General features: G+C 38.8%; 1 protein-coding gene across 1 annotated transcript in view; it reads right to left on the bottom strand.

Moving 5' to 3' along the window:
• Window positions 1-17,459, bottom strand: part of ITGA8 (integrin subunit alpha 8) — a gene marked incomplete at its 5' end in the record, with an annotated part of 113,845 nt that overhangs the window by 68,905 nt on the left and 27,481 nt on the right. Inside the window, 3 exons of the mRNA XM_017729170.1 lie at window positions 2,022-2,129; window positions 4,007-4,052; window positions 15,816-16,007. Coding sequence (XP_017584659.1) covers window positions 2,022-2,129; window positions 4,007-4,052; window positions 15,816-16,007 — 346 coding nt within the window. The remainder of the gene's footprint in view (window positions 1-2,021; window positions 2,130-4,006; window positions 4,053-15,815; window positions 16,008-17,459) is intronic.

Raw genomic sequence — 17,459 nt, 5'->3', positions numbered from 1 at the left:
GGTTCCAAAATCTTTTCCATTAGGACAACTAAGCATTTTTTAAAAGTCTTAAAACCTGGAGTTGTGAAACAACATAATTTGGATCAATGAACATGCTTCAGCCAAGTGTCCATATTTCAAATTCTCTTTTACATCAACTGTTAAAACAAAAGGTACTTGAATAAAAAATTCCAGAAATGTTGGGGTCCCTCCCCCCTGCCATGCAGTCCTGGGAGAGGGGCCCTAGGGGGAGACACGGGGTTTCCCTGTCCCTGGTCAGCCTCGTTCCCCATTGATTGTTTTGTGTTCCCCTGCGCGGGCAGGGACCCTCGGGTCCCGTGGTTGAGCAGTTCCTCGGCAGAGCCCCGGCCATGTGGCTGGAGAAATAAACATCTCTCTGAAACACCTATCAAGAATCGGTCCATATATATTTCTTTCCACAGGCCTCATTGTCTGATACACGTGTTGCAGTATCACCACTGTAACACAGAAAAGCCAAAGTCTTGCAAAGTTCTGGGATTGCATGGTTCCACCAAGTGCCTTCTACATTGCTCTGTAGATGGGCAATTTTCTACATTGGATGTAAAAATGAGGAACATGACAAAGAATATGACAAAGTCCTCTAAAGTGTAAAAGAACAGCGCAAGAGTGAAAATCTCTTGACAACCCCCTCCCAGATGCATTGGAAGCCCACATATTTATTGGTTTAAGTGTATCAGAGTTTAGTTCCTTTACGGCTCTTACATGAACAGCTTCTCATGATTATGTTTTACAGTTCATATTTATCAATTAATTCTAAAGACTCTTTTGCTGAATCTTACATTTTAGATGATTTTTAGAACTCCTCTCCTGTAAAGAATGTCTCCAGTGTGAGGAAATTCTCCGACCATCTTCGGTTTAAAAGCAGTGCAAAATTTCTGCGATGATGTTATGTGCTGGAGTCCTCCTTTACACCTTAATATTGTTTTTGTCCAGCCCACATCCTGGCAGGCTTCCTGCTTCTAATGTTTTTATGCCTTAGAAATCTGTTCCTCACAGTCTTTCTTTCAAGACTTACTAGCATTTTATATTCAACTTGCACATGTTTATGCTCTGTTTTGATTTCAGTTTCCTCATTTGTTATACTTTCCACTTTTAAACAGTATCTTATGTATTTGTAATAGCCTCTTCTGTCAACTGTTTCTGAGGTCCTTTCGAAGTGACTTTTTTCTAGTGCAGTAATTGTGCCTTTATGTGCTGTTATGTGCTATTAGATAGCCTCCAACTGCCCTGCAACCATTTTGTACTTGTAACTGATCTTATATTTTTTTAATTAGCTCAAAGGTTGTTAATGTTTTTTTGGGGGTTTTTTGGGTTTGTTTTTTTTTTGTTTGGTTGGGTTTTTTTTGTTTGGTTGGTTTTGGTTTTTTTTTTTTTTGGGTTTTTTTTTTTTTTTTTTTTCTTTTCAGAGTTAAACACTACTGTGGTTAAGGGTTTCTCCTTTAAGGATAGTTGAAACATTGTCCTGTGTGATGTGCTAAAAAAACCTTTCCTCTGACCAAAGACACCCAGCAACAACATCCTGTGCACTTCTTTCAGGATGGCTAGCCAGATACCTTCTCTCTTCCACAAAGGACTAAGATCTGTCTTTCTCCAGCTGATAACTGGACACACCAGCTCTGCATCACTTTCACTGTTACATTTTGCCAACAAACACTTAACTGTTTACGTGTTTTGTCTGTTTTAGCTGTTTCATATTTCATTCATCTAAACACTGCATATAACTTTGCAGCTTGACCCTAGGAGACACTGAGCATCCTCCTATGCAGGAGACTCAGTGCGTCAAAGGACTCAACTTTTAGCTACCACAGTTAGTTAGACAACCTGTGAAGTACTGATAAATATCAAAAAGATCGCTATATAGGGGGGTTTTGTTGTGCTCAGAGCATGTTTCAGCATTTTGAACTTTAAACACGTTCAAGAAAGAGTTGCAATAAAATTAAGGGACAAGAAGTTATTTGAGGAAGAGGATAAGGATATTTTCTGAGTAATCATAGACTTACCAGGCCACCAAAAGCTGAGAGTTGGGGAGTTGACAGGTTTTATTGTCTGGATTCACAATCATGGGGTTCAAAATAAGATGAGCATTCACAGTCACAACAGGTCTGGCTCTGGGGGACAGAAATAAGGTTCACCACGTAACAGAAGGAGCACTTTAGTACCTAAGTTGCAGCAGAGCAAACACTTAACTGAGTTGGCCACAAAGAAACCAGACATGTAGGGTTACTTGGGAGAACACAGTTTTATAATGCTGCACATAGCCAAAAGAACCTTTCTTTTTTTTTGTCAGAATCCTACTGAGATTCACAAAAAAAAATCACAGGTTAACACATCACGGAAACAGTATCCTATGGTTAAGCAAGAGATGTGTCCCAGGACTGAGGCACATCAGACACATTTCATCACACTGAGTTTTCTCAAAGGGACAGAGTCTGCCTTTTTGGGTTTTACAGCAGTCCTTTAGCCATCTTGCAGATTTGTTTTGTACTGCCTCCATTAATAATTATACATTCAGACTTACTATGTCTGTTTTAAGACTCTTAAAAAAATAAACATGTTTTGGTTAAAGTAGAAGTTGGTGTAGAGTATCTCGAACCAATAATCAAGTAAACTCTGTCTGACATTTCTTGAGACAATTGACTTTGTAAACCAGGGATAATCATCAGTAAATTCTGCTGAGTATGTGATATATAGTTTTGGTGATGGAAACCATCCCTCTGAAGCTGTTACTAAGTGATGAGATAATCTATAAGTGCAAGCAGTTTAGAAGACAAATGAAAAGAAGGATGTGCCCAGATTCTGTTTCTTTTAAGACAGCAGTACTATTTACAGTAACTTACATATTTCCAGCTATCCCAGTTTTCTAACTTTCGTTCTATTTTAATCCATATCTGAGCTTTTATGATTACTTCTTTGTATTACTTCAGCAAGACATTAAAAAATAAAATGACTTTTTCACTTTTGTGCAACAGGGAAAACTTTTTTGTCCTAGAAAATTTCCGTAATAAAACTCTATTTCGACAATATGACAAGTTGTATATTTCATACATTCTGGCCAGGAAATGGCCTCCTGCTATTCACTTTCTAAAATTGAATAGAACACATTTTATTGTTATTGAAAATACACAGTGGATATAATTCATCAGTGTTTCACATCCTGTGCAATCACTCATGGCATTGCAAAGTGATGGACTGCAAAGTATTTGCATGGTTTTTTCATAGTGCAGTAGGAAAATAGGGTCTTCTCGCTGCACCTACAGTGTTAGCTGAGATGAGCTAACATTCCTGTTTTACAAAATTCTTATGCTTTCACAAACATTCAGTTGGGAAGTAGAACATGCCTCCTCTCTGTCAGGTGCTGTTGGGAATACAGACAAGAAGCCAGAGAATCAGGTAGAAATGGATGGTGAATATTTAAATGAAATGAACTGTCAGCACGGCTGGACTAAGAGAGCATTAGCAGATTTCTGCTTATGTATTTAGTAGTTTTTAATTTTATATCTAATCAAAAAGTGCATTTAGTGAAAATCCATAGTCAGCAACAACATTTTGTCTTGTAAAATGGGATCATGTGCATTTTTTAAACTGAGGCTAAAAGTAGCAGTCTTTGTTTTCAATAAATGTTTCATGTCTTAACATACACAGTCTCCGAGGATTGGTCACTTTAAAATTTCTTACTAGCACCATTCCCCCAGAAACCACATTAATTTTCAATGACATGCCTTTTAAGTTTCTTATTTAAAATTAACTGAAGAGTCAAACATTCCAGAAGCTGCTTGAGCTAAGTCTAAGCATGGAAATTTTCATTGATAATTACCGGTTTTGAGCATGGGAAAAAAACATTTCTTTCTCACAAGATGTTTACTTTATCATCTCTAACGACCACCTTTTACACATTGCAACAAGGAAACAGGAATATGACATTTTTTAATATAATGATCTCCCACCAAAGCTGTAAAATATCAAATCCATTGCATTTACCACATACCTGTAAACAACTGCTTTTCCAGCTCCAAATGCACCCACAATTAAATCTGGAAAAAACAAAATGGCTTGAGAATAGCTATATAGAAATCTCTCACACATTTTTTTCCATCACAAATTAGATTATTTAAATTAAAACTGCAGTAACATAAAACACATATGGTAATTCCTTTCTAAGCAATTTTTTCACAAGTGTACATGAAAGAAAACATTTCACATGTCAGAGATGGTCTCATAAATGTCTTCATTGTATCCATTGACTTCCAAACTATTTAACACAAGGTAACCCATGCCACAATCTCATTTCTCTCCAGCTTGTATCATAGGGGAAGAAATGCCATTAAACTCTATGCATTTTATTCCAAATCCTTAATTGTCCATTAAACGAAGAGCTGCAAAACAATTTCTTGCCACTTTCATATAAGTCATGTTGAAACTTTATGGTGTCCCTTCCTGACAATCCTTCCATTCTGCTTTGTGTTTTAAGTAATTCATTCATTAATTTAGGCATTACATCTCTCTGCAAATAAATACAATGCAAGGTCAGAGGATGGCTGATTTGACAGCTTCTAATGTTTCCAGCATTGTAGCAATATGTTCTAAGGCTTACGACAGTTATCCATCTAAAGCCGTCATTTTCCCTGACAGATGGAGCCAACAACACAAGCACCACACTGGGACTTGGGCAAGTCTTTGTTAATGGTTGTTGCCTGGGGTTTGGGAATCTATAGCCCAGAATATTTCCTCTTTTTGCCTGGAGTCCCCACACAGGTGTTTCTGGAAAGATCCAGACTGGCTCGCTGGATCCATCCAGGCCTAGAGAAAAACTGGAGCCAAGCCATGAGGAAAAAGGATCAATTTTCCTGCTGCCTCTGCCTTTGGAAAGAGCTTTGTTGTATTTTCAAAGCCCCAGAGTTCATCTGGGCATGGCTTTCACTCCACTATTGCTATCATTCAACATGACTGATGTACCCAATTCAGAAGACTGAGCCTTGCAACAGACCTTGCAGTGGTACAGATTGGCAACCTACATTGATCTAAATTAGTTAATTAAACCAGTACTTAGGCTTGTAAACAAACCCTTACTTGCTGCTTCTATAGTTGGAGCACTGGTTTGCTTAAGAAGCCCTGAAGTCATCGAGCATGACGCAAATACCAAGCTTTGAAGTTAAATAGCTGGATGGGTTTGGTCCAGGGCTGGCAGTGTGTTTTCTAGTGCTCCTCCGTCTTTCAGATGGTCAGGATTTCACAAGTTTAAACAAATACTTCACATGGGCAACAGCCAGTCCTTCACTGAATTCCATTGATTAATGTCCTAATAGGAGCAGACACGGACAGTTTATGGATCTGATCCTCTTTTTGTACAACATTTACATTTTTCTAATTTCGTTGGCCTTAGAGAAGTATGTTTCAGGGTTAGGAACACTTTAAATAGCAGAAGAAAGTAAGTGTTTTTATGTCCTTTTTGGGACATTTGTGAGTAGTTTTCTTTAGTAGCTTTTATAGACAACTTGCCCACAGTACCAAAACCTAAAGATGTTTCCCTCTTAAATAAACAACTAATTGAGACAAAGCCATCACCATGAAGGCTGCACCACGCATATAGAGAACTTTTTCTGGCAGCACTTATAGTGGCACCCATAGTAACCCCTGAAAAAGCTTTAGTATTTTGCTGGTTTTTATTTTGCTTGTGTTTGGTAGCGTTTTCTTCTGTTGTTTTTTAAGGAAAAAGAAACATTATGCTATGAACAGAAAGTGAAAGACAAGACGGAAAGGGTTTCCATTCTGCTTGTCCCAGCTGGACACACTTTATGAATTCTATAGCAGACTTGACTTAGGGTATGTACTAGTTCATACTACACTTGATAACTCAAGAGGTTTCAGGGTTATGTTATAAGAGAAAAAACAGGTAGATATCCAAGATTTATTCAGATCTTGCCTAGTGATGATTTCATAATATGCTTTTTCATTAAAAAATAAAGGTTAAACACACAACTTGGGAGAGCTTAATAAAATGTAGCCTGTTAGAATCTGAAGGTGAGAAGAATGAGTCTGTCAGATACAGCTGGCCTCACTAGTGTGAGTGAATGCAATTTCAGTATATACTGATGTGCAGAGATCCCCTGTATTTCAGCATCCTCACTTTAATATTAAAGAGGATTCTGTATATCTGCTTAATGGTTAAATCCTGTTTTTTTGAGACAGAGCTCAGCTTATTTGAAGACCGAGGGTGAGGGGTCTGAGGAGCAAGGACAGGCCTCAGCCACCAAAGGACTGGTTTTCCATGAGCAGTCTTTCTGAATTGCCACCAAAGGACTGGTTTTCCATGAGCAGTCCTTCTGAATTGCCACCTCAGCCAGGTTTGGAGACACAGCAAACAGGATGAGGATCCTTAATCATGGCACCACCATGAAAGTCCTATTTGAGACTACTTTAAGGGCAGCCAGGACTGTGCTTATCCTGCTCTTGTTTGGAAGCTCTTACTTTTACCCTGATGTGTCATTTGTTTTCTGGTCTAAGCCATGCTTATTCTTGATCCAAAGAGCTTGAATGAGTGAAACTACTCAGTAAAGAAAATGGAATTAAGAATGAATATGCAAAAACACCCCCCATATTTATAGCTAGTAGTAACTTCTACAATCTAGTGTACGGACAAAGTGATTATATATTCAAGCAGAGCATTCACTGGAAGTTTAATTAGGGATTTTTCTTTGCTTTTTCTTGTTCTGTTACAGAGCAGTAGTTTCACTCTTCTTTCTTTCATTGCTTTGTGGGGTGCAATTCCTATACCCATAATTGGAAAAAATAATTTTTGATGTTGATACCAATGCATGAGATTTGAATACACATCCAATCAGAGCAATTTTAGATGCAGAAATTTTGAATTTGTTGTGGGTTCTGTAGAAGTTAAGTTACTAATAATTTCTATGAAAAAAATGCACGAGATATCTAAATTATCTCAATTTTGGCAACTCTCCCCTCCTAAAAATAGAGAGAGGTTTTCTTTATTAATTCTTGTTAATGCTATGCATGCAATGTCACTGACGCAAAGGTCACTAGCTGAAAAACAAGGTTTTAACAAGCAATTAGATAGCAAAAGAAGCTAGCTTAAAAAAAAACCAGCTTAACTCCTTATAATCCTTCTGAACAGAGCCTGAAGAAAAACCTATGAAAATCTTTACTCCATTGCATCAGTGAAGGGGTATTTTCAAGCTCAGATCAAAATGTGTGATTAAAACATAAAAACAAAGATGAACAAAGAGAATCACAAAATCTTCAGTTCTTCTTTTCTCATATTTCATGTTTCTGGGATGATGAGGAACCTCATTGTTTTCGTGAAATGACCACTTTGCCCACGTTGCCTGTTTGAGAAGATTCTCTATCAGCTGCTCCCCTGCAGAGAAGCCAAGATCTGTTAGGAAAGGTTGGTGGCAGGACCCATGTGCTTCTGCCTCATTGCATTTGAGGAATAAATGAGCTGCGGGGTCACAACCACACTGCAAAAAATTAAGAAAACAAGCATGGAGTGATTCCACAGGAATTTTAAACTTCCATTTTCAACACAGCTTGCAAGTTGTATGCATTAAAGTCCCAGCTGGTGGAGTTCACACAGTTAATGCTGGAACAAGTGTCTTTGGCACATATTTAACTGAAGTGAAGGGGCACTGCACGAAGTTAAACAATCCTAATGCAAACACCTCACTTGTCAGAAACCCAAAAATGAAACAACAGCTGAGTCACCTCCCCACTGCAACTCTACCAGGACGCAGGCAGGAAAGTGTTAACTTTGGGGACTCAGAATGATTTACTGGCAGCTTTAAACATAATTTCATGTAGTCTGTCAGTTTCACTGTACAGTATAAAAAGGGGCTGGAAAAAAATTATATTCTATCTGGGTACAGGTGCTAATGGAAATTTTGTTAAAGTGAGAAAACTGCCTAACTGTAAACCCTGTTAAAAAATCATTGTGAGCCTTTTTGCTTTTTATTTTCCTCAGCAGATCAGGTGCCAAAAAGGCCCAGGGTCATATTCCTATTTGTTTTCTAGGATTTCAGTGTGCATTACAATCCTAAATCTCAGAAGGACACTGGCTTGCACAGTATAGCCAGCTTTAGTCCAGAATTTTCGTTAAATACTACAAACAGCCATCATTCAAAGCCGAGTACGTTCTTCCAATTCCATCATTCTCAGCTGCCCTAATCCTTCTCTGTTTTTAAACTGTTCTGGTAGCAGGTCTGTTACAGATAACACCTAAGGCTAATTCATATCAATGCTTCCCTTTTGTCTGAATGAATCCCTTTCACAATACAGCAATATTTTTCATTGTATTACAAAAAAAAAATCCCAAAGAGGACAGTTAATGCTTTATCATGTCAGTAAAACACTACTAACTGGGATCAATTGCTTTACTCTTATATTCTACTGGGCACAATACTGTGATTTCATAAAATATTGTGATGAATTTTAGAAAAGCATACCTATAAATTACAGAGATAATAATTTCCCATAAAATCAACATATTTGCACACAATCCTTGGCTTGTCACTACATTTTTGACTGATTATTCATGTGAAAAAATAATTAGCTGGTAGAAGCACTTCAGTTTTTCTGCATTTGCTGGCAGAACCCAAGCCGTTGTTCCGGCTCTCACACACAGCAGTCCTCTCTTACCAGAGCAGATGCAGCTTCTCATTGATTTAATTTGTTTGTCTTCCACAAATCTCCTGGACCAACTTCATGATTTAATCATCACTAGATTCCAATTTGTAATATTTTTGGCACAATGCCTATTGTTCTCAAAAAAGTTTATGAATCTGAAGAACCCTTGCCTCTCAATAAGAAATTTGAGGATTTTCCTCCTGCTGTTTGAGTTAATGTACTCAGCAGATGGAGCTGTTAAATACTCCTATTTTATTAAGATTAGACTGGATTACTGAAGTTCTGAAGAAATTTTGTCTTTTTATCACACTTCTTTTCTTCTTAAAATGTTTCTAGAGTAGTTTGATATTAACTACATGGTATTCTTAAGATAATAACTGAGTCCAAAATAACAAGGCATGAAGATGCCTTTATACATTTCCCTGTGCTGACAAAGGCTTGACTATAAAGAGCAACCAAAAGAACAGGAAAACAGCTGTGTTTGTGCTAAAGAAGGATACCTTGAAGATGAAGCTTCACTGGCACTGATTCCAGAACAATTCTCTTAAGTTAATAAGGAAGACTTACACAAGCATCTAAACAGGCAGGGAGCAGAGAAAATAGTGCATAATTTATTTGAGCAATTAACTAATCAACAGTCTTTGAATAGTGAATTCATCCAAAGCACTGAACCTATCCATACTGTTAAAAGAAACTGGTTAAATCATCCTGATTCACAAACACATTTGAAGAAACCACAGTCGTTGGGAGGATATGCCACAAGAAGAAAGCAAGTTTAATGAGTTGAGTAAGTTATTCATTATAAACTATTTACTCAGCTATAATCAGCCATCAAGTGACTGAACATATGCTGAAATGTGAGGGTGGAAACCTTACAGCCTCCAAATGCCTGAGCCCTGTACAGATAGATGAACCAGCTGGAAGTGCAGCACCACCACCTAGATAATCACAGACTCCAGGCATTTAGTGGGGCCAGCTTTGAACAGATGCCCAGAAGCCAAAAGAAACAAATTTCTTTCCCATTAAATAGATTAATGGATTTCTTTTGTTCCTATGAAAATTGAACTACGCTAATAGAAAAAGACAAATAAAATTATAAATAAAATAAGCTATAATTCAAAATGCATGCCTTTGCTTCATTCCCTGCTCCAGGCTTGATGACACACTTAAAGCTCAAGATGGAGCAAAGGGGCCCTAAAAGCCCCAGATTTACAGGACAGTGGAAGCTGCCTTGAAAGTTACCATTATGTGTCCAAGATGTCCCAGCACAGAAGACAGGCAGGAAGACTGTCCTGAGGCAGGTATTTCCGAATAACTTTACTGCAAACCTTGCAGAGCTGTAGTTACAGAGAATCCCATGGTTATATAAATTGTGTTACAGCCCTCACCAGTATGGCCTCAGACACAGCATGATGCTGCTTTGCCATGCCCTCACCTCAGCACAGGATCTTGCACAATATTCCAACTACGACTGTATTTGCACTTAAACTGATGGGAAAAGCCCATCTTTTGCATTTTTTCAATCCTGTTTTCTCCTTTATTTCTTTAATCCCATCTACTTTTTTTTTATGACTGTCAATACAGGGTAATGGCATTAAACCAGTATTTACTATTGCAGCAGAAGTGAGATCAGATCTTCTTTGAATATCACCTTAGAACATGAGTTGTCAAAGAACAGTGAAATGGATCATCTGCTGAAAGATATTACGATTATGTCAGTGTTAGTGAATTAGTGGCAGAGAATGTGCCTGTATGCTGCATCTGTACTGTCTGCAGTGGTATAATTAAAATAGCCCTAAAGCAGTTCACCCATGCCAATTAGATTCCAGAAGTGAGCATGCAGCAACCCTGTCTGGGCAAAAAAGTGACTTTCGTAGTGTGGACAAGGAGTGATCAGTGATAGTTCAGAACCAAAGACAGCATATTTCATTTTCTAGTGTAGATATAACTTAGGAGAATTAATTGGTCTTTTCCTTCAAATACTGGGTACCTGTTGTATACAGGAGAGATACTGCGGATTTCACGTAAGTGTGGTACTAAGCTTGTCAGCGTCATGCTTAGAAGACTGGGAAAGATGCACATCATGGCTTGGCACAATCTATCTGACTGATATGCTTAACCTGCTTCCTTTCACTACTCTTATCTGACTATAAAGTTTAATCAGGTTCTGCCTCTTACATGACTACAAAGAAAGGAGCATCCACTTGTTCATTACCACCATCATCACTGTTTGGCACTGCAATCCTGCTAGGTGAGGAGGAGCGCTCCGTTTGGGGCTGAAGGTGATGAACACCAGCACAGAGAGGGCAGCTGCATGAGCGACACAGCTGTAAGAATGATCAGCACAGTTTTGTGCCTCTGGTGCTTCCCAAGGTTGAAAGTTTCCCACTACCTCCAAGTCTGCAAAGCAGAGACTACCATATTATCACCCCTGTCTGTGTTGATAAAGGAACAGTTCTGGGTAAATAACATCTGGAGTGTCTGTAAGTATGACACAATGTACAGAACTCCTTCCCTGGAAAGCTGCGGAGATGTAAACCAAAGGTTGTACTTAGTAACAAAACCTCAGTCTTCCCTGTTGAAAAAATCTCCGTAATTTTACAATGCTGAGGGGTCTGTTACTGTTACAATGCTAACATCTGTGCCAGGACAGCTGAAGGCAGATGGTCATTACACTGACAGGACTGCTAACAAGAAGGAAAAGAAGTTCTGTCTGCATGCTGACCCTACCAGAGAAAGTTCCATTTTTAGGTATGATGTTGACTAGTTAAGTTATTCAGCTGTCTGTATCCTGTGCTTGTGCAATAAAGGCAGGGCATGAGCTTGAGCACTGTGTTAGCATTGTCCGTATTTTTGTATTGTTAGCACAGATTATCTGTGATTTTAGCGTGTGCAAGTTAGTACTCTCCCAGATGGGAAAAGTCTGGGGAATCGCCTGGGCCAAAGACCTTTCACAAAAGGCAGTTTGGGTACAGTCATCCTGTTTCAGTGGTTTCATCTGATGATAGTGAGCTGGGCTGTGCCATGCAGCCTCAAGGCCAGACCACAGCTCCTGGCTCACTTTATTTTCTTGCACAAACATAATTACTGATAGCAATGAAAAACATTTGGGATTATTGTTTTTTCAAGTACTAATTCTGACTTTCTTCTCAGTAGAGAAGATACAGCTCTTTTTTTATGTTGGTTAAATATAAAACCCAGGTCAATGGTAAAATCTTCATTAGAAGCAATACTCTACCCAGACACAAGTCATAAATTACTAACTGCTCTTTACATAAAAATATATGAAGAAGAGGAGACGAGGCAGTGGTGGTGACAAGACTGAACGATCATTTGGTACAGCAGAACTGGTATGCCGTTCTCCACTGCACAAAGAACAATTAAATATATTAGAGCTCCTTCCACCTGATTGCTAAAACACATGGCTGAGGGAGGAAATACGTCAGAAGTCTGTAAAATAGCAGCGGACTGCAGGATTGTTCACTGTCTCTTCAGTACAAGAACTAGGGCATCTCCAAAGAAACTGTCCAATGGAATGTTCAAGATTTGAATAGGACACAGTGAGAATTACTTCTTCACAGAACATTCAGCTGGGCTGTGGGGTCCCTTGACAAATGCTGTGCGTGCCAAAAGTCTGCATGGGTTCTACAGCTGATTGGTCAAATTCATTCAAGAAAAGTCTGTCAAAGGATACTAATTTTGGAGGTGCCATCTCTGACTCAGGGCTGCCTTGTTACTCCGGTTGGTTAGTGCTGGGTGAATATTCTGGGAAATATCACAACTGTACAATTCCCAGGATATCTACTATTGGCCATTGTTGGAAACATGCTGTGATGCTAGACAGATCTTTCATCTTTATCAGTGTGGCTGTATTATGTTCTTCTTTGTCTGCTCTGCTACTACACCATTAAACCTGCCCGTGATCAGTTTTTTCCCAAATTTATTATACAACTGGGGTCATGGGGTACAAGAGACTCTTTCTCTGCCTTTCCTAAAGAAGACCAGAAATTGGGGGGTGAGGGAGACTCTCTCCCTTTGGTGGCCAGGAGCTGCAGGAAGAGGAGAAAGGAGAAATCACTCCATCCACAGGAAAGCTGAGGGATTTGAACACCGCTATGTACTAGGGAGTCTTCACCTACTCCCTATTTCTTTCTCTGTTCCTCAGCTTATACTGGCATTTGGATGAAGAGAGGAAGATATTACTTCTTGTGCCAAACAGCTGCTCTTCTCCAGAAGGCTAATACACGGATCTCAGCCTGAACTGAACTCCCAGACAAGACAGGATTTAACCTTTTTCCAGTGGGAGAAAAATTTCATCGTGATTCACCCTCATGTTTTTGTATTACCCAACTTGTAATCAAAGAGCACTGGTTCCTGGGGTCAGTACAGTGATCCCAGGATGAAGCTCAGTGGTCTGTGATAAGAAGCCATACAAACAGGTGGTATCTTCTGCCCTCTGGGTCAGTGACCTGCTCCAAAAACATTAATACATGGTCTGATTTAAAGGAGGTCTGAACCTCTAAAAGCTCTGAAAATGCTAAACAGTGCATTAGAAATGAAATAGCAGAGTAACTCCCATGTCTCAGCCTCCCATTTCCTAGCATGGATATGCCTGCCTCATGAACAATGTCAGGCACAAGGGCTTGAGTAAGCTATACAAACACAGTTATACAGGTCAGTCCTGAACACTTGAACTCTAGCCATGGAAGAGCTACACGCTTGGAGAATCTCACCTTAGACAGTGGCAATATATGTTTATACCTGCAGCCAGACATTACCAGCACCTGTCTCTCACCTCCCAGTCCAGAACTTCTGCGAACAGAACTTGTGAGAGTGGTAAGTCAGAATTACCTGCTTTTATTACATTTTTCTTTTTATAAAATGGTTGCTTTTAGAAAATACACATTAGAAAGCTTAAATTAAATTTTTTGTGATTTTTTTCCTAATCTTTCACAACCGTCTTTGAATCACAGGCACAAACAGTAGTTTGGGAAGCATGGAATTAAAGGCTACTTTTCTAGACCTTCTATAGTCAGCAAGTCTCCGTTTCTCTAAAATAAAACTTCCTTCCTAATCCTTCCAACTTCAGTACCTTGTTTCCTCCTTTTACAAGGGCTGCCCTTCAGCATTTCCGCCAGGAGGTGAAGAAGAAAAGCTCTTTGACACAAGAAGGATTACTTACTTCATTGCCCAGTGTGTTTGTCCTAGGCTCGCATTTCCCTGTATTATTTCCTTTCTTTTTTTTCCCCCTTTTTCCCATAGGAAGGCACTCTATTTTTGTGCTAGCACCATGCCATGTTTGCAGTATTTTTACAGCTCTGTTTTGGTGCTCCAAATCTTCATGAATTAAGGAAGAGGTGGTTTACTGATAGTAAGGGGTTTTCCTTCTCATTTTCAGAGAGATTTTCACCAGTATTGTGGACTGCTCATTCAGATATTCAACTGAGGGATGGAGGGAAAAGCTAGTTACAGTAAACTCAGGGTGGTGTTTCTTTTGTTTTGTTTTTTTTAAATTAGGTAATTCCTGTAATAAAATATCTAACACATAGGGAGCTGATAACACAATGTGAAATTCTGCAAGTAAGATGCATGGTGGAGGCCACAATGGCAAGCAGAGAACTTACAATTACAGTACAATTCCTCAGTACACATTTAGAAAGACCGACACTCATCACCCAAACTTTCCACAAATTAGCTTAAAAGATGCTCCACATAAAGTATGCTAATACATCAGTGAGACTTCCACTCTTCTTTCTTCTCTATATGAGTTAAAGAATCTCTCCCTTCCCTCTATCTTTTCAATCTTAGAAATGTCAGGAATGCAATATCCTGTTTTCTTTGGTTTTGCTGGGGGCCTTGTTAGTGCCTTAGCAAATGTTTAAATGCTGAAACCTTAATAAAGAGCTCGGCTGTCCAAGAGAACCTCATTAGTCAGGGACAATGAAAGACTATTAATAGCAACATCAACAATATGCAAACAAAAAGTCAGAACAGTGTCTAAAAGCCCTTTCTTCTCTCAAGTGCCAAAAATCCTCTTACTTTTGTCTCATGATAGCCTCACTGTATTACAGCTTTTCTGTTTGTAAAACTGCAATTTCTATTGTAAACACCCCTTCCCAGAAATTCCCTTCTGCTTTTTGAAAGACACCTCTTTCAAGGTTTTTACAATCCATCACAAAAAGGTGTAAGATCTTATTTTTGTCCCTTTGAAAAATTACAATTTTCACTTTGAAATAATACAACTTTTAAGAACTCTAGCCTTGAAATAACTCAGGCTAACAAGAGTGATTTCATAGTAAGTCAGGGAAGCACAGACTGTTAGCATTTTACTGTGGATGAACCCTTCACAATTACAAAATATGACGTTTTACTGCACACCCTTGCTAAGGCTTCTGAATTGTGATGAAAAGAAACAGAACAGATTTGCTTTCAGAGAGAGAGTACATACAAGTACACTTACATTCAGGCTACTTAGATGGTAGGAAAAATTTTCTTTAAAAAATAAACATTTCACTGAGAAACTTAACTAATGTTACAAACTTGATAAATGTAAATATATGTCAGGTAAACTCATTAGGAAGAATCAAAGCTAACCTAAAAAGGAAGAGTCCATATAGCAAAATGAAAACATTAAAGGGATGAAAAGGCTCAAATAAAATAGCTGCTTTAAGCAATTTGCATTCTCTCTGCTTTTCTGTAATGCAATCAAAGCCATTAACTATATATAGCTCAGTGTCTCTTTGGTCAGCAAAAAACAACTTAGCAACACAACCAGATCAATCCCTTCTTCTACAATGCAACATGTTTTTAATTAAGAAAGAACGCCAGGATGAAGGAGACCTTACAAGTTCAATAAGCTGAGACCATTCAATTTTTGGAAGTGGGGGGAAAGGGTTAAGCTTTTTATTGTAAACTTCACATGCTTTATGTTAATACAACTATTTAAGCCCTTTCTTGACTTCCTGATCATGTCTTTTGACAGGAAAGGGAGTATTTGTTTTGTCTGATTTTAACCCTCGGGAAAGCAAACCAGAACTGCCCAGAAATGTCTATCCTTTATTCTGACCTCTGCCTTCCGAAAGGAGCAGTTTAGGCAAGATGCATTTACCAGAGAATGGAAGTATGAAATTCCCTTTCTAAAGCAAAAATCTTACCTGGGTAATCATTCTTGTCTACATCTGAGTCTCCTCTTAGAGTGAAGCCAAATCCCGAAGGCATGGACTGTGAGGCCCAGGCTCCATTGAGAACCTGGGAAGGGGTAGGGTTTAACCCATTACTGTATCCATTGTAAATGAGCACTTTCCCTCGTCTGTCTTCTCCTGCAAATGGTGCACCAATAGCAATGTCTGCAGTGAAAAATAAATAAATAAATAAAAAGAACGGACACAATTATAAATTAATTCCCTGCAGGAAAACAGACACAAATGGCTTCTGCTACAAACATGCAAGAACGTCAACATTCTTTACTTCTCAATGTATTCCAGTTTAAAGGCAAATATACAAGATGTTTGCAGTGTCTTTTCTGTGTCAAACTTTCATGACAAAAGCTTATAAAATAATCCTATGAAGAGGTTATTGAATTATACTAAATAGCCAGTCCACATTGAATTCCTCTACATATTTCCAAGGCAGTTAATTAGCTTTAATAAACCAAGATCTAAGGAATGCCTGCTTCTACTTTCATATTTTTAAACAGCCACAAATTTTCCTTGATTTCCTCTATCACCTAGATAATAAGGAGCAGCTGTTAGGTAAAACTAATTTTCTTTTTCCAGATAACATATTCTACATAGACAAAAAACTTCAACCCCTCAAACATCTAACACTTTAGAATGCAAAGGAGAACAGTGGAATATCATGTTTTCATCTATACCAATTCATCATCTTATTGAGAAATAGGAACATTACCAAGTCAGGAATTTCGCAGGAGGTCTTATGCACTATGGAATTAAACACTTCAATCCTTAAAAATGAGGTGCCATATCCAAGAAGCAGAACTTACAGTGCTCTTCTTCATTTCTGTGCATGGGATGTGGAGACAGTCATGTCTAGATTGAGATTCAACAGCTGTACTAGCTGAGCTAGCCAATAGGAAACAACAGAGGGTATGTATCTATAGCTCTCATTTTTGGGTTCTGATCTAGGAGCTGGTGCTGGACTTCTTTATTACTCTTGAATTGAGCACCTGGACTCTGTAGCTTCACTCTAAAGGCAGACGTGCACCAAAGCTCATATTCAGTTACGACGCAGAAGACTTTGGCTCTAGAGTATCCTTAGTCTTTCTACAGTGACAGACAAAAGCAGAAATGTCTCCTGCCTGCCTCATCTGAATTCTGGAGAGAAGGGAGACAAATACTGCCTGCCCAGAGTAGCTGAGGGTATCTGCTGTTGCTCACTGGTAGGAAACAGGAATTCTCCACCATGATGTTCAGTTGTGCTGAACTCTATGGTGGGATGCCAGGACAAGCCAGTGAGGGTACTCTCAACAGTCACAATCCAATAGCTTCTACCCACAGGATGGTATTCATACTTTGTGCACTCAGAACCCCAATGCAATTCTATGACTCCTGACATGACTGATCCCTTGCACAGCAGCCACACAATGAGGACACTGCCCTAGAATCTAGTGGCTAGAACATTGTGAAAAACAGCCCTCAAGTTAAGGAGGAGCAAAGTCCACTCAGTGGGACAACTATTCTAAAGGCTACTGTGCAAAACAGCTCCTCCAGGAGAAAGTTTTAGATGTAGAGATACCTGCATCTAAAACACAGGTGTTTTAGATGCAGAGGTACCTGCTT

The sequence above is a fragment of the Corvus brachyrhynchos genome, unplaced genomic scaffold (genome assembly GCF_000691975.1).
Source record: "Corvus brachyrhynchos isolate BGI_N302 unplaced genomic scaffold, ASM69197v1 scaffold142, whole genome shotgun sequence".
NCBI classification, from domain to species: Eukaryota; Metazoa; Chordata; class Aves; order Passeriformes; family Corvidae; genus Corvus; species Corvus brachyrhynchos.
Note: the sequence above shows the minus strand (reverse complement) of the source record. Positions and strands in the feature narration are given on the sequence as shown.